General features: G+C 42.1%; 3 protein-coding genes across 4 annotated transcripts in view; all 3 read right to left on the reverse strand.

Annotated features, from left to right (window-relative positions):
* arhgef16 (Rho guanine nucleotide exchange factor (GEF) 16) overlaps positions 1-2,697 on the reverse strand; it is a 35,312-nt gene extending 32,615 nt beyond the window's left edge. The window contains exon 1 of one of the 2 annotated variants that reach the window (XM_029664235.2): positions 2,591-2,697. The gene's annotated coding sequence lies outside the window, so the exon portion shown is untranslated. The other variant, XM_029664236.2, reaches the window with a different exon arrangement.
* An 897-nt stretch (positions 2,698-3,594) lies between these two features.
* espn (espin) overlaps positions 3,595-27,742 on the reverse strand; it is a 98,774-nt gene continuing 74,626 nt past the window's right edge. Inside the window, 4 exon segments of the mRNA XM_065020660.1 lie at positions 3,595-6,039; positions 6,826-6,844; positions 7,203-7,284; positions 21,136-21,498. Coding sequence (XP_064876732.1) covers positions 5,892-6,039; positions 6,826-6,844; positions 7,203-7,284; positions 21,136-21,498 — 612 coding nt within the window. The 3' untranslated portion in view covers positions 3,595-5,891.
* Positions 7,292-19,492, reverse strand: LOC135572379 (espin-like protein). The gene is made up of 2 exons (XM_065020068.1): positions 19,487-19,492; positions 7,292-17,150 (listed from the first exon to the last, which is right to left on the reverse strand). Exons 1-2 carry the CDS (start codon positions 19,490-19,492, stop codon positions 15,006-15,008), a joined length of 2,151 nt encoding a protein of 716 aa, XP_064876140.1. The 3' UTR covers positions 7,292-15,005.

Raw genomic sequence — 27,742 nt, forward strand, 5'->3', positions numbered from 1 at the left:
TCAATCCCGAGCATCACAAACATGCTCAAATGGGTAACATGTCTAGTGAGTATGCAGGCCATGGAGGAACTGGGACATTTTCAGCTTTCAGGAATTGCCTACAGATCCTTGCGTCATGGGGCCATGCATGAGGTGATGGCGGCGGATGAATGGCACGACAATGGGACTCAGGAACTCGTAGCGGTATCTCTGTGCTTTCAAATTTCCATATATAAAATGCAATTGTGTTCGTTGTCCGTAGCTTATGGCTGCCTTTACCATAACTCTACCATGGGGCATTCCGTTGACATCAGCAAACCGCTCACCCATACATGCCGTTTGCCCGGTACAGTTGAAACCGGGGTTCATCCATGAAGAGCACACTTCTCCAGTGTGCCAGTGGCAATCGATGGTGAGCATTTGCCCACTGAAGTCAGTTAAGACACCGAACTGCAGTCAGGTCAAGACTGATGAGGAGGAAAAGCACGCAGACGAGCTTCCCTTAGACAGTTTGAGCAGAAAATGCTCAGTTGTGCAAACACGCAGATGATCCCGCAGGTGAAGAAGCCGGATGTGAAGGTCCTGGGCTGGTGTAGTTACATGTGGTTTGAGGTTGGACTTGAGACATCTGTGGTATTGTGTTGTGACAAAACTGCACATTTTATTGGCCTTTTATTGTCCCCAGCACAAGCTGCACCTGTGTAATGATCATGCTGTTTAATCAGCTTCTTGATATGCCACACCTATCAGGTGGATGGATTATCTTGGGAAAGGACAAACGCTCACTAACAGAGAAATAAGCTTTTGAAGGTATATATATATATATATATATATATATATATATATATATTTTGTTCAGTGTAAAATGGTTACCTAAGGGTTAACGTTGGGGTTAGGTAAGGGTTAAAGTTTGGGTAGGGTTTAGGGTAGGCATGTCCCAAGGATCCCAGATAGCACTACCCATCTGAGTACCACCCCAACGATTTATAGAACAAACACATTCTAACAGTTCTGTTTGGTCCCAGAAACCAATAGGTTGGGTCAGAGCCAGAACACACGTGGTTACAGCAGCGTTTGGAAAATGTGTCATTGGCTTGATACTCTGATTGGATATAGATTAATTAGTTTTCTACATTAAGTGGTTTGTAAGGATGTTAAATGAATACTGCGCAAAAATAGTTTTTCTATGTTATTTGATCAAGAAAAATATTGAATTTGAGATCCTATTGGCCCGTCCTAACATGCATCTGCATATTTCCGTTCGGGAACGCCTACTGTGTAAAGTGCATGTGTGCAATAACTCAATTCGCCTTTGGATTCCTTCTAAACATTGCGATTTTGTAGAACTTTGGCAACGGGTAAAGTCTACAAAAAGTAGTCCACTCTGTTCATAGCAGATTTGTACGGAGATCAAATGTTTCATTGTTCGCAGAATGTCGGCCAAAACGAATCTCCTTCAATCTTCTCCCACTACCGGCGACTGGGGTTTTCTCACTACCATATTTGGTAGTGAGTGGAAACGCCAAGCAAATGCTTCACATTTATATATCAGGTGAAATATCTGTGTTATTGTTCTATCGCTCCGCCATTTCCTGGTTGCTAAAACGCCAATAGTTCGCCTAATTTCAGTTTGTGACAAAATAAACTAGTGTAGGGAATTATTGTACCATCTAAACCGCTGTGAATTATATTTTCAGCCGTTTGAAACCGAAAGTAAAAAAAGATGCAAAAAACAAAACGTAAAAATGGTAAGCATAGAAATAGCACAGAATAGATCTACCGCTTCTTAGACTTGCTTTCAAGTAGAATGGTAGATCTATAACTAACAATTCTGTGAATTTGGTCGTGTCGCCCAAAAAGTTACATATTGCAACTTTAACTGTGCCCGTTCCCAACGGAATAACATAGCAATCAACCCATGACTCACCGCATACCCTCTACATACCCCCCAACACAAATCTGTGAACTGACTGAACTGCATTTATAACAGTTTGTAATAAACCGAGTAGCCTACTTTACAGACGCATATATAGCCTTGGGGGAAAAACGACTTTCACTGCAGCCAAGCATCACCCAAACCTATCACACAGGTAGATTGTGTAACTGTAGGTTTATAAATCATAATGACTGTACACTTCTTTCTTTTTTAAAGTTAGAATGAAAGTATGGTAAATACGCGTAGTTTGCTGTAGCCTATGGGATCTCAATATGGTAGCTAGCCTATAATTTGCAAAGACAACGTTGTAGGGACAAACATACGAATAAGTGTATCGATGCAGTATTTGTAACACACCCATGTATCACATATTCGTGTTTTATGTTCATAATTTCAATAAAACAATAGCCTACGCACGGTGGGTGCACCTCCTGAAAACTTCACCGTTTATAAGTTGATTAGAAAGGAATGTGAGCGTCGCGCACTCACACCGTCCACGACAGCTCTAAACTAAAAGCAATTAAAAACGATTTATAAATGTAGTACTACTGTACCTGTCCAACTAAAAAAAATGGTCATCTTCCAAACAACTACGTGTTATATATCTTGCATGTGTCAAGCAAAACAGTCGCGGAATCAAAAAAAAAAAAAAAAAAGTAGGTTAAATTGACTCACTTTCGTGTAGACTGCTTTTCCTTCTCTTCCTCCTCAGTTTGCATATATAACAGAGCCCATCAATCTGTGCATGCAACGTCACTACAGGTGTGTGAGGGCGCGTTCCTCTGCCCAGACGTTGCTGAAGCATACCAGATCTTACAATGCCTGGATAGGTATTTTAAGTGTCAGCTAACCATATATGTTAGAGCAATCTGTCAGTGGATGACACAGTCTATAACGTAACACGCAAACGTTGATTGACGCTTGCAACGTCTGAGCAGGTGAACGCGACCTTAAATCTGCTGTCAAAACAGCGAGAATATTTTCCAGAGAAGCATTTGTTAAATATGAAGTCATTGCAATGTAACTGAATTGATAGATTATCCCTTTGAAATTGAATTTCATTTGTCAGTGGATTAAATTGAGAGAAAAACAATTACAACATAATTTGAAGCTACAAATTAGCTTGTTTAGTCTACCCATAAAATATGACCCACCAATAAACCTACATAAACAAAAGAGCAATAGGGTTTAGCCTGCCCTACAAGGTGCATTTCATTACATTTTCAAACTCAAATTCCACTTGAAATAGCAGTCTCTGTGCTAAAAGTTATATTGCATGACAACATTATTTACCACCTATTTTGAAGCTATCCCTAATGTGTTTACAAATCTCTTATGGAAACCAAAACAATGGAGTAGATTCTCATTTTTCGTATTATGATGGGGAAGTATTATAATACTGTAAATCACATTCTTATAACGTAAATTGATATTTTCATTAGTTGAAATGGCCAATGAACGACTGAAAATCGCACAGATGTATGTTTTGACTGACTAGTAAGCCTACAGACCCTTATATAACCCCTATTGTCCTCCCGCTCTAGGGGCCAACTCCAGGATAAAGGTCTCCCCTGTTCTGGTGAAGAGTTTGCTATATGACTGGGGTGCCATCTAGTGTGTTTACAGCTATATTACATGTGCAAGGCAGTGGTAGAGAATCAACTGAAAAAGATCAAAGATTGCAGTAAATTGTAATTTATTTATTTAATTCCATTTGACAGTCTGAAAATATAGTTTTACATTAATGAAGCAATAATCTATGTAAGCAAGGCTGAGAACTGTAATATCATGCAATTTTGGAACAATGAAACAAGTATTGAGGGTTACTATATACAGTATTTATGTATAGAAAATCTTCTAATGGCAATGACGTTTACATAGTTTTAAATTTCAACATCAATATGGCATCCAATGAATTGAATATTTCCAAATGATTTCTCAACAAAGGACCATGCACTTCCTAATATATTATGTATGTAATGTATATGTTTGATACACCCAAAATATACAAAGTAAACCTACAGCACATTTTCTGACATTGAGGGGTTCCCATATATTTGTTATATACACATTCAGAAAGACACATCTGGCACATTTCTGAGGTCCAACAACTCTAGCCACAACAACTACAGTGCACAGTCTACCAACCTATAAAACCTACAATGCGTCTATGGTCATTTCTGAGAAAGATGATGCCCGAGTTACCTTTAGTTTGGTCCCCTGGCAACAAAAAAAACACAATTTGCCTAAATTAAAACCTGTAGGTGGATTGAAAATAATAATGTAGGTGAATAGGAAAACAATGAGAAAGAATAGAAAGCCAACATTTTCCTGTGATCCACATAATGGTATTATACACAGCAACATAATTGAAGGAGTGTTTCATTTTAGCCGGAGAACACACAAAGAATAAGGGCATCCACGAGGACTTGTGTTTCTCAGACACACACACAGAGGAGAGAGAGGGAGGGGGGAGAGAGAACATTCTCCTCTAGTAAAGGGATCTGTTCATAAAATATTAACTTCCAAGGTTTACTGGGGCAAACCAGATATAGGTCACAGGACAGGAGTCACTGATGTATTTTGGGGACTTTTGCAACATTCAGTTTGCTGGTCAGACTTCTGTTACGATTGTGCCCCTAATATTTTCCAGATCACTTTAAAAAAAAACATGTTTGCTTGTTGAACTCAAGAGATTTGCTAAATAGTATTTTTTCAAAGTTGCATGGATATTTCTTGGCGTGGTTGTGAAATGTGGTCTGGGGTGTTCAGACAATGATGACATCCATAAGACACAATATGCAAGACACAAACAATTCACCATGATCACAATAACTTTACATTTAGCGACATTCATTGAAAAAAATAAAAAAGGGTTATATGCTCAATGTATTAATTATTCATTTAAGATGATTTACGCTTTCCAGAACTAGCTAAATTAAACCCATTTTTAAAATGTTTATGGTTGCAGTTATAAACCATGATATTCATTGTCCACTGAAAAAAATTACAACATGTAAAGGAGGGACCTCTATCAATTTCCCATCTGTTTCAATAATATCTCTGCAGTTCAGATGGGCTCGGTGAGAAATAGCATCCTTACGTAGAATGGCCTGATTACATGTCTTTGTGCATTAAATGCAGATTAGGATATACGCAGTATAGAAATGCCTGCTGTCATAGGAAAACAAATATTTAAGTCTTAAGCATCTATCGGAGTCCAAAACGTGTATGTGTATGCACAGCAGTGTTCTAGAATATTGGACCGTTGGCTTTCCTCAGTTTCAAATTCTCAGCACAGCTCAAGCAATTTCTCCAACTATCAACACATTCAAATGAATAGAGGACGTGTACGACGAGCCGCGTTGGTTGGGAATTATGGGGGAGGTGCGCATTTGGGCTGTACGTCCCCCGCGGACGGTAACCTCAGAGCCTCGTAGCTATGTCACAATGGGATGCCGGACTATTGCATCGCTGCGTCATTGCACTCTGAATTACACTTTAGTGAAGGTTATGTTTAACAAGCTGTTGCTTATTACGTTGACCATGACACTTTCCATACTAAAAGCAAACATACAGTAGCCTACAACAGTTGAGTTTAAGAGCTCAGTTATCAATGTAAGTAGTGGGTGTGGCAGATGCAAGGAAAACAGATGACATTTAGGAAAAATGGCTGGACATTTAGGAAAAATGGCTGGACATTTAGCCATGACAGATGTAATCACCACAGTAAAAAACTACTTTTCCCACAATGCCCCACAAGAGAGCCCAACATTGAGCAAGGTTGTGGTAGTGTACGGTAATGTGTGGGAACTTTCTACAAAGTGTCATGTTAAACAACTTGACGTAAAGTAAGCTAGTGTGTATGATTCAAGACTTAGGGTCTTCACGGTAGTTGGGTTGGGGGGGTTTACAATGAAGGTGCAGAGGGTTGGACAGGGAGGTTGATGTGGGCAAGGACCTGGGGGTGCCATGTCTACGGTTTCGCTATGTCTCCTTTCTTTAGGATGATCTGCCGTTGCCATGGCGCCAGTTTGCTCTCGTCGTAACCCAGGGTCCGTAGTCGCTCCTGCTCCGTCTTCTCCTCACTCTCCTTCTCCTTTTTTGCTCGCTCCTCCTCTTTTCTGAGTGCACCAATGAGAGGAGAATACAAGGTGTCAGTATGATTCAATGCTTGTGTACCATAACAAGTGACTGTCACTGGTAACACTTCCTTTCACAGTCCTGTTTCAGCTGGTATTAAGAATCAATTGCCTGAGTCACACTATAGCACCAAAACGAACCGTACTGTGATTGCTCTGATATTTTATTTTTTACATCGTCCTTCCCAGCTCAGTTCCAGAAACTATGGTAGATGTGTAACCAGGCCAGCCCAGTACAGCTCGCTCGGTTTGGCCCTGTTGTATGAATAACAAGGTCACATTTAGCAGTCTGTTTAGCTATCAATACACTCCTTGCCATGTTTGGAATGACACAGAGTACAAGGAGTAGCATGTAAGCACAAAACAGGTTCTGAATTTCAGGCCAGATCACAATCAGACCTAGGTCAAAAACAAGAAGTTACATTGAAGTATTTGAGGTGTTCTTGAATTAGCTGGGAGTTTGGGACTATTCCATTGTACCAAATCAAGCACAGCTCAAGTATTTGACACAGGTCTGGTAACAATGGATACTTTTGGTACTTCTGGTAACTACCTGGTAAACCAACGTTACGGTGTAATGTATAAATACATACCAGGTAAATAGACTTATGCCTCATGGATGTTTTAACCATATCTTTAATGCATGTATGGTATTTCATGGAGCAGGATTGATGAGTTAGTGAACTAACTCTGATCAACAATCAGCAATGATGTGAAACCAAAAATGCCATATGGCATCAATGATAATAACAAATGTTTATTTCTTACCTTTTTTGCTCCCTGCCCGTCCCGGAGAAGATAAGCACAATGGGGAATTTAAGTAATTACATTATTAATCCATGGCATTCAAAATGTTACATTACTTAATGACTACAGGAAAGAATGTATAGCGGTTACAGTAGGTAGCTAGCTATATACTCTAAACATTTCAGGATCTACATGACTTGCAAATTTTAGAATCAACCCACCCAACTGAACTTGAGGTGGGGAAAAGACAGAAAAAAAGAAATAAAGCATTAACCAGACAGACATAAACAACCAGAGAAATTGACAGAAGTGAGGACAAATCAGAGAGCAGAGTGACAGTGGAGACCCCGAGGGCTCCTGATTGGAGGAATGGGACGGGGTGGCGCCGTCTCTCACTCACTTCTCTTCATCAAGCTTTTTCTTCATGATGTCCCTCCGCCACGCTGGCATGGATGCCAGGCGCGCCGCCTCCTCGTCCACCTGCAGAGGACCAAACACACAGGAGCCAACATCTGTCATAATGGGGCCCCACTGGTAACACTGTCCCTGCCCGTCTCCAACTCCACTACTATAGTCATCCCTTTAGCCTCCCAGGAACTGAGACTTTCCCATCCTTTCTTGTTTCTATGATGGAGCTCACAAAGGTGACACACCTGATGGGATTAAGCATAAATTAGATTCAGCATCAACTTCATCTCCAGCACCACCCCAACATCAACATATGTGAAAACAGCACCTTTCTATGTATTGTAGTAAAACAAGATACAGGAAGAGAAGTATTTCCAATGATGTCGGTATGCATCATGGGATTTTAACCAATTATGAATAGGCATTGCCTACTAATGAATTGGTTGATGATGTCATTGGAAACACTTATCTTCCCCTATCTTTTTTACTACAAAACATAGAAACGTGCCATTTTCACATACATTGATGTTGAGGTGGTGCTGGAAATTAATATTGTATAGAGCAGACCAGGCTTCGAATACTATTTGAAATCATTTCAAATGTATTATCTGGGCTTGATTGAGCTTGCCTGGTGCCAGGTAACCAATAGAGTAATTGCAAAACTGCAAACCCTGCCCATCTGGCACTCTAGACAGGATAAAGCATTTTCAAATAGTATTTGAACCCAGGTCTAGTATAAAGACTATCAGCCAGACTGCGGCATAGAGAGACACATTTTTAAACACGACTTAAACCCAGCTCATTGCAGACAGGTTGTGGACCGTGCACGCACACAGAGGCGTGTGCACACACCACCTGAAACTTGACCGACTCCCCTCTTTCAGGTCGTAATTGGAGGCGGGGCTGAGAGGAGCCATCTTGGAGTTCTAATATTCACATAGCTACAGATCTATTACACCACACCCCCACGTAGCATTTCACTGGCCCCATCCAACAGTATCCTGGTAAGCTTATCTCTACACATTGCATGTTTAATGATTCCCCAGGGAATTATAACATTTGTGGAGGGGGGGGGGTCATTTGATAGACAGGCAAGGAAAGTGGGACAAAGCCAGTTTCATGTTACCAATACAACAGGAGAGCATCCATTCAAGATTGACATGGTTGGATACTAATTGCCTCACATCAGAATAGGCGTTCAGCGCGCAATATCGGCTTGCATCCATTCTAACATGCATACCTGGAGGAGTAACAATAACTATTGCTGTTTAGGGGATGCAAGGAAATTCCTCTAATTACGTTAAACAAAAATATTGCCATATTAAACTTGCAACGGTCATCAACATTGTTAAACTGTTTTAAAATAATTATAATAAATGCAACAGTTGGCAAATGGATGAAGTTACTCGTAACGTTAGCGGGGAAAAACGACAGGCACAATATAAACTCAACATGTAAAGTGTTGGTCCCCTGTTTCATGAGCTGAAGTAAAAGATCCCAGAAACGTTCCATACGTACAAATAGCTTATTTCGCTCCAAGTTTGTGCACAAATTTGTTTACATCCCTGTTAGTATAGCATTTCTTCTTTGCCCAGATAATCCAACCACCTGACAGGTGTGGCATATCATGAAGCTGATTAAACAACATGCTTATTACACAGTGCTGGGGAAATAAAAGAACACTATAAAATGTGCAGTTTTGTCACACAACACAATGCCACAGATGTCTCAAGTTTTGAGGGAGTGTGTAATTGGCATGATGACTGTAGAAATGTCCACCAGAGCTGTTGCCAGAGAATTGAATGTTCATTTCTCTACTATAAACTCCATTGTTATTTTATAGAATTTGGCAGTACGTCCAAACGGCCTCACAACCGCAGACAACTTGTAACCATGCCAGCCCAGGACCTCCACATCCGGATTATTCACCCGCGGGATCGTCTGAGACCAGCGACCTGGACAGCTGATGAAACTGAGTTTGCAAAACAAAGAATTTCTGCACAAACGATCAGAAACAGTCTCAGGGACGCTCATCTGCGTGCTCGTCTTCCTCACCAGGGTCTTGGCCTGACTGCAGTTTGGCGTCGTAACAGACTTCAGTGGGCCAATGCTTACCTTCGATAGCCACTGGCACACTGGAGAAGTGTGCTCTTCATGGATGAACCCAGGTTTCAACTGTACCGGGCAGATGGCAGACAGCATGTACAGCGTCGCGTGGGTGATAAGTTTGCGGATGTCAACGTTGTGAACAGAGTGCCCCATGGTGGGGTTATGGTATGGGCAGGCATAAGCTACGGACTACGAACACAATTGCATTTTATCGATGGCAATTTGAATGCACAGAGATACCGTTACGAGATCCTAAGGCCCATTGTCATGCCATTAATCCGCTGCCATCACCTCATGTTGCGTTTAGATTTTTGTTCTGTGTAAATTGACAATCATTCTGTCCAAATTAATAATCAATATTTGGCTGGGGGGCCGGTGTTTGCGTTTATAAATTGCCTTAGATAATAGTCTGTTGGGTTTCCGGACATATAGACAGTACCCTCAATCTCAACCATGTCCCCAGTCTACAATCTTGACTCCATCCTGTACTCAAATCTATGTATAGACCTATCGCTATGGTTACCACGAGACGAGAGTGCCTCCCACCTCGGATTGATTGGCTTAAAGTAGATCAGAAGTTGTCCACTGTAAGGAGTAACCTCCTTGTGGCTTCAGTATAAACCACCTCTCACTAGCATGACAGCAGGTGACAGTAAGAGGGTTACTAGCCCAGGGGGGCGGAATTTAATCTGGACGACGAGAAAACACTATGACAAAATGTGTCTTTGCTGCCTTGGCTGTCTGTCGCAGTAGAGGAATAAACGTTGGTTGACAAATGTAGAAATACCCACATCGACTGGCTCCCTTGTTGTGCATACTGGTGTAGTACTCCAGTAGGGCGAAAGGAAGCACAATTTGTTTTTTTAAGCGCACTATACTCTTACTCAGTTTAGGCTAATTGGGAACGGGGAGCTTTGCATGACCTTTGAAAAGGCAGTAGAGAACCAATCATGAACAGGCTCTACAGGGGATTCTTGAAAAGTACGTTTTATGTTTCAGGCAGAAAGATTAGACCGTTGATCGTTAATGACAAAAGAACGTAAATGTCTGTGGGTAATTAAGGAGGGTGCTACATGTAGGTGCTACACATCGATCAGATAGATATGTTTTGTGTAGAAAATACAAGGCCCTCTGTCATGTAAAAACAAAAACAAAAAGGAATTATAGCCGCTCTGCACATTACATTTTTATTTGTAACGTTTGGAATATTGCACCCCACTGAATAATACCCTGAAGTGGTCAGCTTCTTGTCACCTCATGAATTTGACTTTGACCTGCTCCTAAACAAAGCATACAAATGTCAAACAAACCAAACAAAACGTTACTTACTCAAACTTTATTGATAGGAACAAATTATGTAACAAATGGGGGAAAAAATGCAGAAAACACACATCTAAATGCAAAACCGTTTGAATAATAAATCATCAAAAAGTATAAACTGCAATATCTACATAAGTGTGACGATATACTGGATATATTTGTACTCTACCCTATGCCTCTTCAGCAATCTGAAGGATTTAAGAATGAAAATTAAATCGGCTGACCAAATCGTTTGCTGTTATATCAGCGTGGGAAAGTGTTGATGCAAAACAATACCGTAACAAAAGCATAATTCATTCCCATTGAATACAAACCCTGCTATCATCAACAGGCTCCTCACAGAAAAGGTGTGCAATGTGTACAACCCGATAAGGTCACAGGCTGGGGTAAAAAGACAGCATGTGAGCCATTGAGTAACACTTGAACCTAACACTGGAGACCTACTGTACTTTCCTTGCCTTTGAGCTCATGCAACAACTAGTGCATCAAGCATTATGTGTGAAACTGAGGACAAGGAATACATGACCCTGATCTGGTTATCAATTTGTAGAAGTAAAAGTGATCATAATTCTTGAATATGAAGCTATTATTCATAATCAATAACTGTATATGCAAGAGTAAAGAGTGATAGTCAATTGTAACTGTAGAGTTTTAAGGGAATATTTGTCAAATCTATATAATGAGGACAACCTACTGTATGTGTGTCTGCTTAATGATAGCATAGTGTATCTCGTGTAGAGGTTTAACTAATAAAGGCAAAACAGCATACACCCTAAAAATGCACTAGTATAAATATTAGAGGTCGGCCGATTATGATTTTTCAACGCCGATACCGATTATTGTGGGACCAAAAAAGCACATACCGATTAATCTGCCGAATTTAAAAAATATATTTGTAATAATGACAATTAGAACAATACTGAATGAACACTTATTTTAACTTAGTACACTGCTCAAAAAAATAAAGGGAACACTTAAACAACACAATGTAACTCCAAGTCAATCACACTTCTGTGAAATCAAACTGTCCACTTAGGAAGCAGCACTGATTGACAATAAATTTCACATGCTGTTGTGCAAATGGAATAGACAACAGGTGGAAATTATAGGCAATTAGCAAGACACCCCCAATAAAGGAGTGGTTCTGCAGGTGGTGACCACAGACCACTCTCAGTTCCTATGCTTCCTGGCTGATGTTTTGGTCACTTTTGAATGCTGGCGGTGCTTTCACTCTAGTGGTAGCATGAGACTGAGTCTACAACACACACAAGTGGCTCAGGTAGTGCAGCTCATCCAGGATGGAACATCAATGCGAGCTGTGGCAAGAAGGTTTGCTGTGTCTGTCAGCATAGTGTCCAGAGCATGGAGGCGCTACCAGGAGACAGGCCAGTACACCAGGAGACATGGAGGAGGCTGTAGGAGGGCAACAACCCAGCAGCAGGACTGCTACCTCCGCCTTTGTGCAAGGAGGAGCAGGAGGAGCACTGCCAGAGCCCTGCAAAATGACCTCCAGCAGGCCACAAATGTGCATGTGTCTGCTCAAACGGTCAGAAACAGACTCCATGAGGGTGGTATGAGGGCCCGACGTCCACAGGTGGGGGTTGCGCTTACAGCCCAACACCGTGCAGGACGTTTGGCATTTGCCAGAGAACACCAAGATTGGCAAATTCGCAACTGGCGCCCTGTGCTCTTCACAGATAAAATCAGGTTTACACTGAGCACATGTGACAGACGTGACAGTCTGGAGACGCCGTGGAGAACGTTCTGCTGCCTGCAACATCCTCCAGCATGACCGGTTTGGCGGTGGGTCAGTCATGGTGTGGGGTGGCATTTCTTTGGGGGGGCCACACAGCCCTCCATGTGCTCGCCAGAGGTAGCCTGACTGCCATTAGGTACCGAGATGAGATCCTCAGACCCCTTGGGAGACCATATGCTGGTGCGGTTGGCCCTGGGTTCCTCCTAATGCAAGACAATGCTAGACCTCATGTGGCTGGAGTGTGTCAGCAGTTCCTGCAAGAAGAAGGCATTGATGCTATGGACTGGCCCGCCCGTTCCCCAGACCTGATTCCAATTGAGCACATCTGGGACATCATGTCTCGCTCCATCCATGCTTTAGTCCAGGTCTGGGAGGAGATCCCTCAGGAGACCATCCGCCACCTCATCAGGAGCCTGCCCAGGCGTTGTAGGGAGGTCATACAGGTACGTGAAGGCCACACACACTACTGAGCCTCATTTGGACTTGTTTTAAGGACATTACATCAAAATTGGATCAGCCTGTAGTGTGGTTTTCCACTTTAATTTGGAGTGTGACTCCAAATCCAGACCTCCATGGGGTGATACATTTGATTTCCATTGATAATTTTTGTGTGATTTTGTTGTCAGCACATTCAACTATGTAAAGAAAAAAGTATTTAATAAGAATATTTCATTCATTCAGATCTAGGATGTGTTATTTTAGTGTTCCCTTTATTTTTTTGAGCAGTGTATAATACATCAATAAAATCAATTTAGCCTCAAGTAAATAATGAAACATGTTCAATTTGGTTTAAATAATGCATAATAGTGTTGGAGAAGAAAGTAAAAGTGCAATATGTGCTATGTAAGAAAGCTAACATTTCAGTTCCTTGCTCAGAACATGAGAACATATGAAAGCTGGTGGTTCCTTTTAACATGAGTCTTCAATATTCCCAAGTAAGAAGTTTTAACCTAATATATTTCTGGTTGTAGTTATTATAGGAATTATAGGACTATTTCCCTCTATACCATTTGTATTTCATTAACCTTTGACTATTGGATGTTCTTATAGGCACTTTAGTATTGCCAGTGTAACAGTATAGCTTCCGTCCCTCTCCTCGCTCCACCCTGGGCTTGAACCAACAACACAACGACAACAGACACCATTGAAGCAGCGTTACCCATGCGGAGCAAGGGGAACAACTACTAGAAGGCTCAGAGCGAATGACGTTTGAAACGCTATTAGCGCGCGCTAACTAGCTAGCCATTTCACTTCGGTTACACCAGCCTCATCTCGGGAGTTGATAGGCTTGAAGTCATAATCAGCGCAATGCTTGACGCACAACGAAGAGCTGCTGGCAAAACGCACGAAAGTGCTGTTTGAATGAATGTTTACGAACCCGCTTCTACCTACCACAGCTCAGTCAGATACTTAGATACTTGTATTCTTGTATGCTTAGTCACATTATATGCAACTCAGGAGACGCAAGATAATATCTAGTAATATCATCAACCATGTGTAGTTAACTAGTGATTATGATTGATTGTTTTTTATAAGATAAGTTTAATGCTAGCTAGCAACTTACCTTGGCTTACTGCATTCGCGTAACAGGCAATCTCCTTGTGGAGTGCAACGAGAGAGAGGCAGGTCGTTATTGCATTGGACTAGTTAACTGTAAGGTTGCAAGATTGGATCCCCTGAGCTGACAAGGTGAAAATCTGTTGTTCTGCCCCTTAACGAGGCAGTTAACCCACCATTCCTAGGCCGTCATTGAAAATAAGAATGTGTTCTTAACTGACTTGCCTAGTTCAATAAAGGATTTTTTTATTTTTATATATTTTTAAAAATCGTCAAATCGTCACCTAAAAATACCAATTTCCGATTGTTATGAAAACTTGAAATCGGCCCTAATTAATCGGCCATTCCGATTAATCGGTCGACCTCTAATAAATATCATTAGAATGACACTCGAGCATGCCACGGGTGCAGTTTCTTGGGGGGGGGGGTGTCAGGGGGCACCTCGCCCAACTCTCCTCTACATTATCACGTTAAAAAAAATCTGCATTATTCCTGTTTGATCAAATTATGTTACATACAGTAGGTTGCATTATGAAACGGACTTGCTTATGTATAACATGTTATATTACATTTGGATGAAAAACCACCTCACACACTACATTAGGGCCTGTCTTTGGATATCAAAGAACTACTGTAGCAAACCAATAATAGATAAGAAACTTGGAATAAAGAATATTTGTTCCAAAGACTAATTAGAATTCAGGGAGTCATTGCTGGTAGTGCATTTAGAGCACTCCCTCTTCCACTGTATCATTACATCTCATCATTTTTTGCATATCAGTGGTTGACAAGACAAAGTGATTTGACTGCCGGACATCCAATCACAGGCTGGATGCTCCTTTCCTTACTGAAACCATGTCACAGTTCCTTGTGTTATCTGAGGCCTCAAGGCTAAAACACAGATTAGCTCTCTCCCTAGCATGTTCAACATAGGAGGATAGTTTCCTTGACACTTTCCCTCGTGGCTTTGTTGCCTGCTTTGTCCAAGCATGTTTAGCCTAACACTTTTGTGTAAAGAGTATTCCACATATCTTCTGCTTATCGCTGATGGTCAGATATCAAACAGTTCAGCTTCCTTTTCCTTCCAGAAGGCAAAGCTGCGCTCAATGTACCTGCTGATCTCCTCATTGCTGAACTCTTTCAGTTCGTAGATCAGTTTGATTGAGTCTTCATTGGGCTCTTCTCTGTGCGGAGGTTCATATATGGGTGTGACTATGGTGACTTGAAGTGGAGCAGGTGCAATGTCCTGCGTCACACACTTCCCTACACTCTGTACTGTGGTCTCAGTTGTCACAACCTGGCCTACTGAGTCTTGCAAAGCCTCCTGAACAGTATCCTGCCCAGTTTTCTGCGCTGAATCCTGCACAGAAGTCTGAACTGTGTCTTTTGGAACACTCTCTTGTGCTACACTTTCAGTCTTCACAGCATCCTGAATAGGCCCATTCGTTGGACTCGGCTCAGAAGTGTTCACATCTGCCTGAACAGTGTCCTCCACAGTGTCCTTCACTGCACTCTGCTCTGCATGGTTAATGCAGTCCTGAGCAGTAAGCTGGACACTATCCTGTACAGCAATCGAAGGCAAATACATGTTTGGTTCTGGGGCAGGCAACGGCACCTGGACTGGCACTACCGACACCTCAGGAGCAATTGAAAGTAGCGAGGCGGTCATCATTCCTCCCCCATCCGCAGAATCACCAAAGTACTTTTGCTTAATGTCTTCAAAGCTGTCCGCCCAGTCCCGCTTCCCTTGCTCAATCTCCTCCATGACCTCACGGTGGAACTGGCGAATCAGCTCCCAGCTGTAGCTTCCGAGGCGGTCAAACATCTCGTAGCACAGTAGGTGGCGGAACTTGCGCTCGCTGCGTGACATGCTCATCTCTAGGAGTTGGAAGTAGCCCAGCATAAAGAGGTCTAGGGTTAGGGTCTCGTAGCTGACCGGTGCTCCATTCACGTGTGGCAGGAAATGCTCCGGCCAGTAGATCATCTGGGCCCGACTGAGCCGGCGGATCTGGCGAGTGGGCACCTGGCTCATGATGGTCCTCCAGTGGCCAATCAGGTTCCCTACCACTTGCCTGGACTTCATGAATAGGAGTGTTTTGTCATCCTCACTCGGTGTGTCTCCTTCCAGATCAGCGGTGAACCGGTTATAGTCGTCCAGACCCACCCTTAGACTTCCCTGTTCGGCTGTGTACTTTGGCCTGTAGGACTCTGAGAGGGTGTACTTTCTCCAGTGTTCCAGGAACAAGAAGACGATCCGCTCCTTCCTCATCTCAATGCACTCTTGGACGTAGCTCATGTCCGTCTGCACCTCCAGGCTCCGGGTCAGCTGCTCGTGGTTCAGTATAGGGTCTGTAGACAGAACCTGGTTGAACTGATCAGACTGAGGGATCACATCAGAAGACTGGTATGTAAGAGGAGCATGAGATGGCATGATTACAGGTTCCTCCACCAGAGGCAGAGATTCCTGGACTGGAGAAAAGTCTCCATTGTTAGGGGACTGGAGGACCTCTGCAGGGGAACACAGGACCTCATCTTCCTGAATCGGCTCGGGGAGATAACTGGACTCGCTCACCGCAGGGAGGGACCTCTTGCGCTTGTACACCCGGTTCGTTTTGTCATCAGCAAACTGGAACTGGTTCTGAATCTCATAGTTGGCCTTCAGGTTCTTCACAGAGACGCCACACTGCTTGATCTCCTTCTCCACCTCCTCCCTAGTGGAGAACGACTGGGATCGTCCGATGACCCCAGTGGCAATGGATCCTGCTGGGGTCATCTGGCCCATCCTATTGTTACTCCCTTCCTCCTGAGCATATCCGGGAGATATCAAATCCAAGATGTCTATTGTCTTGCCTCCCAGGGTGGCCAGGAGAATAGCCATGCTCTTGAGCAGCGTTGAGATTTTGCTGCACCAGGCTGGCAGATCTTCCGCTTGCCCATGAACTTGCTTGGGGTTGATATAGAAGTGCTCCTGGTTGAGGGCGGCAGACACGGGAAGAAGTTGTTGAAGCTCTCGCTCCAACTCTTCCAGTTCCTTTTCCACCTCCGTCACCTTATGCATGACCTGCAGGTTCTCGATTTGCTTCTCAATGCGGATGAGGTCGTCCTCCATCATCAGCTCTCCAAAGGGGCCCAGGATGGCATTGTGGACATGAGAGTAGTGCCACTCTTGAGGCTGGTAGTGTCCACTGGCCGCAAACTAGATTAGAGTTCAAGGGACAGCAAAGAACAACAGAAAAGAGGGGGGAAGGGGGAAGTTCCTTCAGCTTGCACTTCCTGGTGTACTGTTAACACACGGCGCATGTTCATACTTCCTCGTCACACAGGATTTACATGGATTTAGTGGTGCAATGGCACTGCCTCAGTACAAGCTTCATAACTCCTAGATTAGCTGAGAGTCAGGGCACAGGCTACTCCTTTATGAAATCAGGGTGGAAAAATCCTCAGCGCACAACTGCTGGCTGAATATGGTTGGGTGTATGGGTTCACTTTATTTGGAGGTCTGCATTTAAACTGCTTAGGATTCATTATTTAATAGTTTAAGTATTATAACGGTTTGTAAATCATTCAATGTCATTTGTATATGTATAAATAAATTATGATGGAGAGGATCAGGCTTACGCATGTATATGGTTAACAAAATATGTAATTAATGGTTATAAGCAGTTTACAAGCAGACCTTGAAATAGAATGTTCAAGTGTTATGTCATGATGAAAAAAGTTCCCTTTCTGTTTTGATCATTGGGGCAAATTAATTATACTCTTCCTAGTTAGTATTTCATTATAATTGTGTGTGAACAGGGTTGTTTTATAAATCCCTATTTGTTTGATAGGGAGTTTTAATAGGCTTATCCATAGCAAAAAAAAGAAACCCAGAGAAGTATCCTCAAAGAAGTAGATAATGTGGAGTGTATAGATGGACATGGAGCTCGTGTGAATAGGCCTTGCATCACACCACTGAATCAGCATGTAATGACTTAGAGCTGCACTGCTCCATCTCCAATTACTAGCCACACTGTGAAGCCATCAGCCAGATCCTACTGCATATCAGGCTTTTAAACGGGCTAGAACTGGAATGGGCACCGTAGCCTGTAAGTATCCATTTCACCACACTCTGCAGGGCCTGGGTTCAGCACAAAAGTCAAGTAAAATAAAAAAAGATGCATGCATTTGTTGTGACCCCTGAACTCAATATATCAAAGCAGGATATACAGTATCTGCATGGCCTGATGGAAGGGCGACAAACAATCCGATTCAGCATCATTTAGATTGTACTTGAAATGGTTGGGAAATGGGAAATGGTTACATCAGCATACAATGTATGTGTTCTTCATCGACTTAAAAATAATGAAGGCATCTGTCACTATATTAGTACAGTAGTCAATGCCCACCATCTTAGATGGAACAGGTACTGACTTAAGTATATGAAATCATATTTAACGTCAAAACAAAGCAACCTGATAGTGATATGTTTAAATAAAATATAGATTATATAAATTAACAAACACCTACAGTACCAGTCAAAAGTTTGGAGACACCTACTCATTACAATGTGTTTCTTTATTTTGACTATGTTCTACATTGTAGAATAATAGTGAAGACATCAAGACTATGAAATAACACATATGGAATCATGTAGCAACCAAAAAAGTGTTCAACAAATCAAAATATAATTTTAGATTCTTCAAAGTAGCCACCCTTTGCCTTGATGATAGCTTTGCACACTCTTGGCATTCTCTCAACCAGCTTCATAAGGAATGCTTTTCCAACAGTCTTGACTTCACTCTGCGGTCCAACTCATCCCAAACCATCTAAATTAGGTTGAGGTCGGGTGATTGTGGAGGCCAGGTCATCTGATGCAGCACTCCATCACTCTCCTTCTTAGCCAAATAGCCCTTACACAGCCTTGAGGTGTTTTTGGGTCATAGTCCTGTTGAAAAACAGATGCTAGTCCCACTAAGAGCAAACCAGATGGGATGGCGTATCATTGCAGAATGATGTGGTAGCCATGCTGATTAAGTGTGCCTTGAATTCTAAATAAATCACAGACAGTGTCACCAGTACAGCACCATCACACCTCCTCCATTCATGGTGGGAACCACACATGCCGAGATCATCCGTTCACCTACTCTGCATCTCACAAAGACACGACAGACCAAAAGGACAGATTTCCACCGGTCTAATGTCCATTGCTAGTGTTTTTTTGGTCCAAGCAAGTCTCTTCTTCTTATTGGTGTCCTTTAGTACTGGTTTCTTTGCAGCAATTCGACCATGAAGACCTGATTCACGCCGTCTCCTCTGAACAGTTGATGTTGAGATGTGTCTGTTACTTGAACTCTGGGAAGCATTTATATGGGCTGCAATTTCTGAGGCTGGTAACTCTAATTAACTTATCCTCTGCAGCAAAGGTAACTCTGTGTCTTCCTGTCCTGTAGCAGTCCTCATGAGAGCCAGTTTCATCACAGCACTTGAAGGTTTTTGCAACTGCACTTGAAGAAACTTTAAAAGTTCTTGAAATTTCCCAGATTGACTGACCTTCATGTCTTGATGGGCTGTTGGTTTTCTTTGCTTATTTGAGCTATTCTTGCCATAATATGGACTCGCTCTTTTACCAAATTGGGCTATCTTCTGGCTCAAAAGCATTAAGAAGGAAAGAAATTCCACAAATGATCTTTTAACAAGGCACACCTGTTAATTGAAATGCATTCCAGGTCACTACCTCATGAAGATGGTTGAGAGAATTCCAAGAGCGTGCAAAGCTGTCATCAAGGCAAAGGGTGGCTTCTTTGAAGAATCACACATTTTTTAAATATATTTGGATTTGTTTAACACTTTTTTGGTTACTACATGATTCTATGTGTTATTTCATAGTGATGTTTTCACTATTATTCTACAATGTAGAAACTAGAATGAGTAGGTGTGTCCAAACTTTTGACTGGTATTGTCTGTTGCAAGTTTCCTATTATCAATAGTTCTAAAAGAGGAACAAGAGCAAAGAATCCCTCAAACTGCTTTAAAGACATTCGACATGGGGAATACATGCACAGTTCTAACATGTCAATCAATTATTCATGTTTTTAATTGTATTATGATAAAACTGATGCCATTGTGAAAAATAATTTATGTTCAAGCTCCCACAGGTAATAGTAGCCGATACTAAGGGCACAGGTACTAGTACCAAGCAGCCAGGCAGACCAGAGACTTCGACGACACATACTAACTTATTGACACATAACAAGACTTAAAACATAACCTCTGAAAAGAATTGTTGTTCATCTAATAACAAAACATGTACAGTGCCTTCGGAAAGAATTCAGACCCCTTGATTTTTTAAAGTTACAGCCTTATTCTAACATGGATTAAATAACAAGAAATCCTCAGCAATCTACACACAATACCCCATATTGACAAAGCGAAAACAAGTTTTTAGACTTAAAAAAACAAAACAGAAATACTTATTTACATAAGCATGAGACTCGAAATTGAGCTCATGTGCATCCCGTTTCCATTGATCATCCTTACATTTTTAAACACCTGTTTTTGCTTTGTCATTATGGGGTATTGTGTGTAGATTGATGAGAGGAAATACAAAATAAAATAAAAATAGAATAAGGCTTTAAGAGAACAAAATATGAAAAATGTCAAGGAGTTTGAATACTTTCCGAAGGCACTGTATATTAAAACGTAAAAGTAATGACTGAAAGTAGACTGCTCGTGTAGTCCTCAAACCATCTGACTACAACCTGCCTACTTCTAAACAGATTATAAAATGAACAATCAATTCAGATTATAAACTCAGCCATCAGATACTGCAACACCCATAAAACATCAGAAGCACTACAACTATAATGTTCTTACTCAAACCAAATGTAGCTCCCTTTAAGGAATATAATCCATATACCATATTCTGACATGCAGTGGTGGCCATATCAAGCTCTTTCAAAAGACACAGCAAAGGCTTGAGCATGCGTTCAAACAAAACCAACCCACCAAAATCGCACACCAACCCACATTTCAGCCATCCTCCTTGTGCTTTCAATCCCTTTTAACCACGCTTGACCGTGGTATTCCCCCGAGCACCAGTTATGTGACAGCAGCACAAAAAGGAGAGCTAAAACTGTGAATCTTTCTCATCACACTTGGACTTCTATCTTTCTCTCACACCCCCTCCCATTCATGCCTACCTTGCGTTTGTGTTCTTCCTCCTCCTGCATCTTGACCTGGAGCTTGCGTACCATGACCTGCCTCTTCCACTCGGGGATGGCCCGGCCCTGCTCATCGTGTGTGGGCACGAGGGCCTCCACGTCCGCCAGGCTACCCTTCCTGGTCTGACCCATCAGGCTAGATGCTGACGCTGCTCCGCTGCCATTCCCATTGAGGAGCTGCTCGCTGCTCTGAGAGGTGGAGAGGGTCCGGGGCGTGCCAGTGCCAACCGGGCTGGGGGTGGTGGGTGGCGAAGTGGCGCTGGCAGCAGGGGGCGGGGACATGGGCTTGGCTGATGGCGGGCTGACCGTGCGGGTCGGGGGCGGGGACGTAGGGCTCTCTCCCTGGAGGATGGAAGGGGTATAAAAGTCAAACTGGAGTTTGTCCATGGCTTAAACTACATGGGCTCAATTGCAATATCCATACACTTCATAGAATCTACAACATTGACACTCCCCTATGTACATCGCCTTTGGAACGTATTCAGACCCCTTGACGTTTTCCACATTTTGTTAGGTTACAGCCTAATTCTAAAATGGATGAAATTAAAAAAAATCCAGGCCTCCCGGGTGGAGCAGTGGTTAAGGGCGCTGTACTGCAGCGCCAGCTGTGCCACCAGAGACTCTGGGTTCGCGCCAAGGCTCTGTCTTAACCGGCCGCGACCGGGAGGTCCGTGGGGCGACGCAAAATTGGCCTAGCTTCTTCCGGGTTAGGCAGGGTCTGGCCGGTAGGGAAATCCTTGCACATGACAGCCCGCTTGGAGTTTGCCAAAAGACAACCTAAGCACTCCCAGACCACGAGGAACAAGATTCTCTGGTCTGATGAAAACATGATTTAACTATTTGGCCTGAATGCCAAGCGTCACATCTGGAGGAAACCTGGGACCATCCTTACGGTGAAGCATGGTGGTGGCAGCATCATGCTGTGAGGATGTTTTTCAGTGGCAGGGACTGGGAGACTAGTCAGGATTGAGGCAAAGATGAACGGAGCAAAGTACAGAGAGATCCTTGATGAAAACCTGCTCCAGAGTGTTCAGGACCTCAGACTGGGCTGAAGGTTCACCTTCCAACAGGACAATAACCCTAAGCACACAGCCAAGACAACGCAGGAGTGGCTTCGGGACAAGTCTCAATGTCCTTGAGTGTCCCAGTCAAAGCACGGAATTGAACCCAATCGAATAACTCTGGAGAGACCTGAAAATAGCTGTGCAGCAATGCTCCCCATCCAACCTGACAGAGCTTGAGAGGATCTGCAGAGAAGAATGGGAGAAACTCCCCAAATACAGGTGTGCCAAGCTTGTAGCGTCATACCCAAGAAGACTCAATGCTGTAATTGCTGCCAAAGGTGCTTCAACAAAGTACTGAGTAAAGGGTCTGAATACTTACGTAAATGTGATATATATATATATATATATATATAAAACTATATATATATATATTACCAAACATTTCTAAAAACCTGTTTTTGCTTTGTCATTATGCGGTATTGTGTGTAGACTGATGAGGTAAAAAAAATATCTATTACATTTTGGAATAAGGCTGTAACGTAACACAATTTGGGGGGAAATCAATGGGTCTGAATACTTTCCGAAGGCACTGTATTTATTTGGACAGTGAAGCTAAAACATTAAATTTGGCTCTATACGCCAGTATTTTGGATTTGAGATGAAATGTTTTATATGAGGTGACTGTACAGAATGTCACTTTTTATTTGAGGGTATTTTCATACATATGTTTTACCATTTAGAAATGAAAGCACTTTATGTATCTAGTCCCCCCATTTGAAGGTATCATAAGTATTTGGGAAAATTAACTTAGTGTATTAAAGTATTCAAAAGTTTCATATTCCTAGTACGCAATGACCATATCAAGCTTGCTTGTAACTCTACAAACTTGTTGGATGCATTTGCAGTTTGTTTTGGTTGTGTTAGAAATTTACCCTCACACATCACCACACTTTATATACCAGGGTTGACTGGCCTTCTCTTGTCAACCGTAGGCTCAGTCACTGGTATACTTTTATTTAGAAAGACATTTTGGGGCCATTTTATTTGGCCATATTTATTGTTCAGAAATGTGGTGGGTACTCTCTTCGTTCGCAGGACTTTATCCTGCTAACTGTTACAAATGTCTGAACTGAATTTGGTAAAAGGTCTTTTACGTCCTATGCGCCATCGGCTTGGAACGCCTTACAAAATACTTTTAAACTTGAAGAACTTGTCCTGATTGGTGATTTTAAATCATTGATGAAGGATTTTGAGGCTGATTCCCTGACCTGTCAATGTTTTTCTTTTGCTGTTTTTGTTATACTCTTGTGAATTCTATGTTTTTTTTACTAGATTACCTGTAGTTTTTCATGTCTGTCTGTAAACATCAAAAGGTTAGTAATCGAAACAATATTTCTAATGTAAATAATGTGGGAAATGGTTGGTGGGGCTCTAAACAATAATCATGTCAAATAAGTTGTTGTTTTGTGATATCATTAAGGACAGTATAACCAAATAATGGTAACTCTACAAATGTATTTGTCCCAGTTATCAGATTTACATCTAAATGCTGTGGAACTTATATGATTAAATATGAAACTATTTGTGAGAAGATGAAATGTGATTGTAGCCTTCTAAATGAGACTTGTCTTTCATGTAAAGTTTTACCCAGTCAGTAAACACGCCCATGTGAGCACAGACATTATGACAAAAGGAGGGAACGCCCTTTTTTCCCAAGTGTTTATAAAAGGACTCCTAACGAAATTTACATTAGACCAGAGAACGTGAGGATCATGCACTTTTGTTTGGATACAAAAGTGTTTTTGTATACGTGTTTGTTTTGGGTGTATTAAAAACTGCTATTGTGTATTCCTGTGCCTGTCTCCAAATCCTTTATACCAGCGTGACAAAAGATAGCAACGTCACAACACTAGTTTATCCAAATACATTTCATGAACATCACAATGCATTGATCCAGAAGTTGAAGTCAACACTATTGGTTTCTGATGCAGCGGGAATCATTTAGTCACTTGTCAGTACACTTGTAAAGAATATTATATAAAACATCATACACAGTACCAGTCAAAAGTTTGGACACACCTACTCACTCAAGTTTTTCTTGAATGAAAAAAGAAACATATGGAATCATGTAACCAAAAAAGTGTTTGACTAATCAAAATATATTTTAGAGTCTTCAAATTAGCCACCCTTTGCCTTGACGACAGCTTTGCACACTCTTAGCCTTCTCTCAACCAGCTTCATGAGGAATGCTTTTCCAACAATCTTGAAGGAGTTCCCACATATGCTGAGCACTTGTTGGCTGCTTTTCCTTCACTCTGCGGTCCAACTCATCCCAAACCATCTCATTTGGGTTGAGGTCGGGTGATTGTGGAGGCCAGGTCATCTGATGCAGCTCTCCTTCTTGGTCAAATAGCCTTACACAGCCTGAAGGTGTGTTGGGTCATTGTCCTGTTGAAAAACAAAACGATAGTCCCACTAAGAGCAAACCAGATGGAATGACATATTGCTGCAAAATGCTGTGGTAGCTATGCTGGTTAAGTGTGCCTTGAATTCTAAATAAATTACAGACCGTGTCACCAACAAAGCACCACCACACCTCCTCCATGCTTCACGGTGGGGAACCACACATGCAGAGATTATCCATTCACCTACTCTTCATCTCACAAAGACACAGAGGTTGGAACAATCTCAAATCTGGATTCATCAGACCAAAAGGACAGATCTCCATCGGTCTAATGTCCATTGCTTGTGTTTCTTAGCCCAAACAAGTATCTTCTACTTATTGGTGTCCTTCAGTACTGGTTCCTTTGCAGCATTTTGACCATGAAGTCCTGATTCACACAGTCTCCTCTGAACAGTTGATGTTGAGATGTGTCTGTTACAGGAACTCTGGGAAGGATTTATTTGGGCTGCAATTTCTGAGGTTGGTAACTCTAATGAACTTATCCACTGCAGCAGAGGTAACTCTGGGTCTTCCATTCCTTTCCTCACAAGAGCCAGTTTCATCACAGTGCTTGAAGGTTTTTGCAACTACACTTGAAGAAACATTCAAAGGTCTTGAATTTTTCCAGATTGACTGACCTTCATGTCTAAAAGTAATGGACTGTTGTTTCTCTTTGCTTATTTCAGCTGTTCGTTGCCATATGGACTTGGTATTTTACCAAATAGGGCTATCTTCTGTATACCACCCCTACCTTGTCACAACACAACTAATTGTATCAAACACATTAAGAAATTCCATAAATTAACTTTTAACAAGGCACACCTGTTAATTGAAATGCATTCCAGGTGACTACCTCATGTAGTAGTATGTGTAGTTCCCACCGTGAAGCATGAAGGAGGAGGTGTGGTGGTGCTTTGCTGGTGACACGATCTGTGATTTATTTAGAATTCAAGGCACACTTAACCAGCATGGCTGGTATGCCATCCCATCTGGTTTGCGCTTAGTGGGACTATCATTTGTTTTTCAACAGGACAATGACCCAACACACCGTCAGGCTGTGTAGGGCTATTTGACCAAGGAGAGTGATGGAGTGCTGCATCAGATGACCTGGCCTCCACAATCACCCGACCTCAAACCAATTGAGATGGTCTGGGATGAGTTGGACCGCAGAGTGAAGAAAATGCAGCCAACAAGTGCTCAGCATATGTGGGAACTCCATCAAGACAGTTGGAAAAGCATTCCTCGTGAAGCTGGTTGAGAGAATGTCAAGAGTGTGCAAAGCTGTCATCAAGGCAAAGGGTGGCTACTTTGAAGAATCTCAAATATAGAATATATTTGGATTTTTTTTTAACGCTTTTTTGGTTACTACATAATTCCATGTGTTATTACATATTTTATGTCTTCACAATTATTCTACAATGTCGAAAATGTGTAGGTGTGTACAAACTTTTGAGAGGCAGCAATATCTATACCACAAGGCAGTTGAACATACTAGGTATTCTATATTATACTAAAACATCCATCTAACTGAATATGGGTGCTGGTTGAATGTTCCAGGCAGGTTCCAGAATGTTCTTCAGCTGGTGCACCTCTTCTACTGTTGGGTAATGTCAGCTGGTTTAGCAGGCTTTGGCGCTGTGGCAATGTTGGCAGGGTTTGGGGAGCTGTGAGTCTGGCTTCTTGTAGACAACAGTCTGTTATTTTCTGCACTCTACAACTAGGTGGATAAGCGTCTCCCTGAAGTGGTGGGTTCTGGGCTTCTGCACTTTCTACACCACCCACTTCTTTGACCTTTTGCAGAATAATTGTTTGTACTGTAAGTATCCTGGAAAGACATGACGTCTGATCATTAGGATGTATAACCATAAAATTAACCATGTTAATCTGTAAAACAAACATGGAACAGTAGACTGGTATGTGTTTTGTTACACTCAAGAGTCAATAATGGGGCTTTGAGATGGGATGCTAACAGATGTGAAATGTTTGAGGGGGGGGGGGTTTGACATGTAGACAGTCTAGTTGTGTATTGTTGTGTATGAGCATCCACAGTTGTGCTGTTGAGTAGACAATCACTGCCAACAATGGAGTGAATAGGCTAGAAGAGTATAGACTAACAACCCCTCACAAAGAACTGACTACAAGGGTGTGACAATTTTGAGGAGCACTTGGCTTGTAGACAGTTTAGTGTATTGGTGATGTTGTTTTCTCAAGAGGGTATTTGTGCTTTCATAAATGCCTTTGGCCGTCCTGGCTTGTTTCCGAGTCAGATGATGTTGAGCTTGTTCCCGGCTGAAAGCTTTCATCCAATGGGTCTACGGGCTCTGTACTACTAAAGCTGGTGTTAAGTTCATCGTCATCGGTAGCAGGGTTATTAGTCTGTAGGACACATAGTAGTCCGTGATTAGTCAACATTTTACTACTTTGTCCCCATCAATACCCACACCCCTTATGTCAATAGATCATGCATATTGACCTTCCCCCCCCCCCCCCCCCCCCAACAGACACCAGTCAGTCACAAACACCTAATATCTCCTTTTTCCATTTTCAAACATGAACAATCAGCTAAGCCGCCATAATATAGAGAAAACTACAGTAGAAGTTGTAGCTTATATAACAACAAGACACAGAACATGTTTATGCCTAGCTCCAGTATATGTATTTGCTCATCATGGAGTCATGGAAAGATTTAGCAACGGTGACTTACAATAGTTCCTGGTGCTGAGCTTGATGCTGCTGCAGATGGGCTCGGACTCTATAAACACATAATCACGTTAGCCTCTGTGGTAGTTAGATCGTTAGCTAGTTAACGGTTAGATACAGTCCAGTAGGCTGTAGCTAGCTAAATTAACCTAATGAAGCTCACAATGCAACGTTTCAAATCACGTCGCCAGATAACAGCTGGCTATTTACATTGACTTGCTTTGGAATGTTTAGCCAGTGTATTATGAAAGCTAGCTAGCTAGATTTTGGTTTAGATAAACACATGCAGTTCGCTAGCTAGTTAGCTAGGTAACGTTAGCTCCCTTTACCTCAGCTTGACTTCTTTGAAGTGAAAGGGCAAATCAATGGAATAGCATCACTTTAACGTCCGACCACCTGGAAACCCCATCAGTTTCGAAATCCTCTGGCGGGAAGTGCT

Source organism: Oncorhynchus nerka, linkage group LG7 (assembly GCF_034236695.1).
Source record: "Oncorhynchus nerka isolate Pitt River linkage group LG7, Oner_Uvic_2.0, whole genome shotgun sequence".
In the NCBI taxonomy this organism is placed as follows: Eukaryota; Metazoa; Chordata; class Actinopteri; order Salmoniformes; family Salmonidae; genus Oncorhynchus; species Oncorhynchus nerka.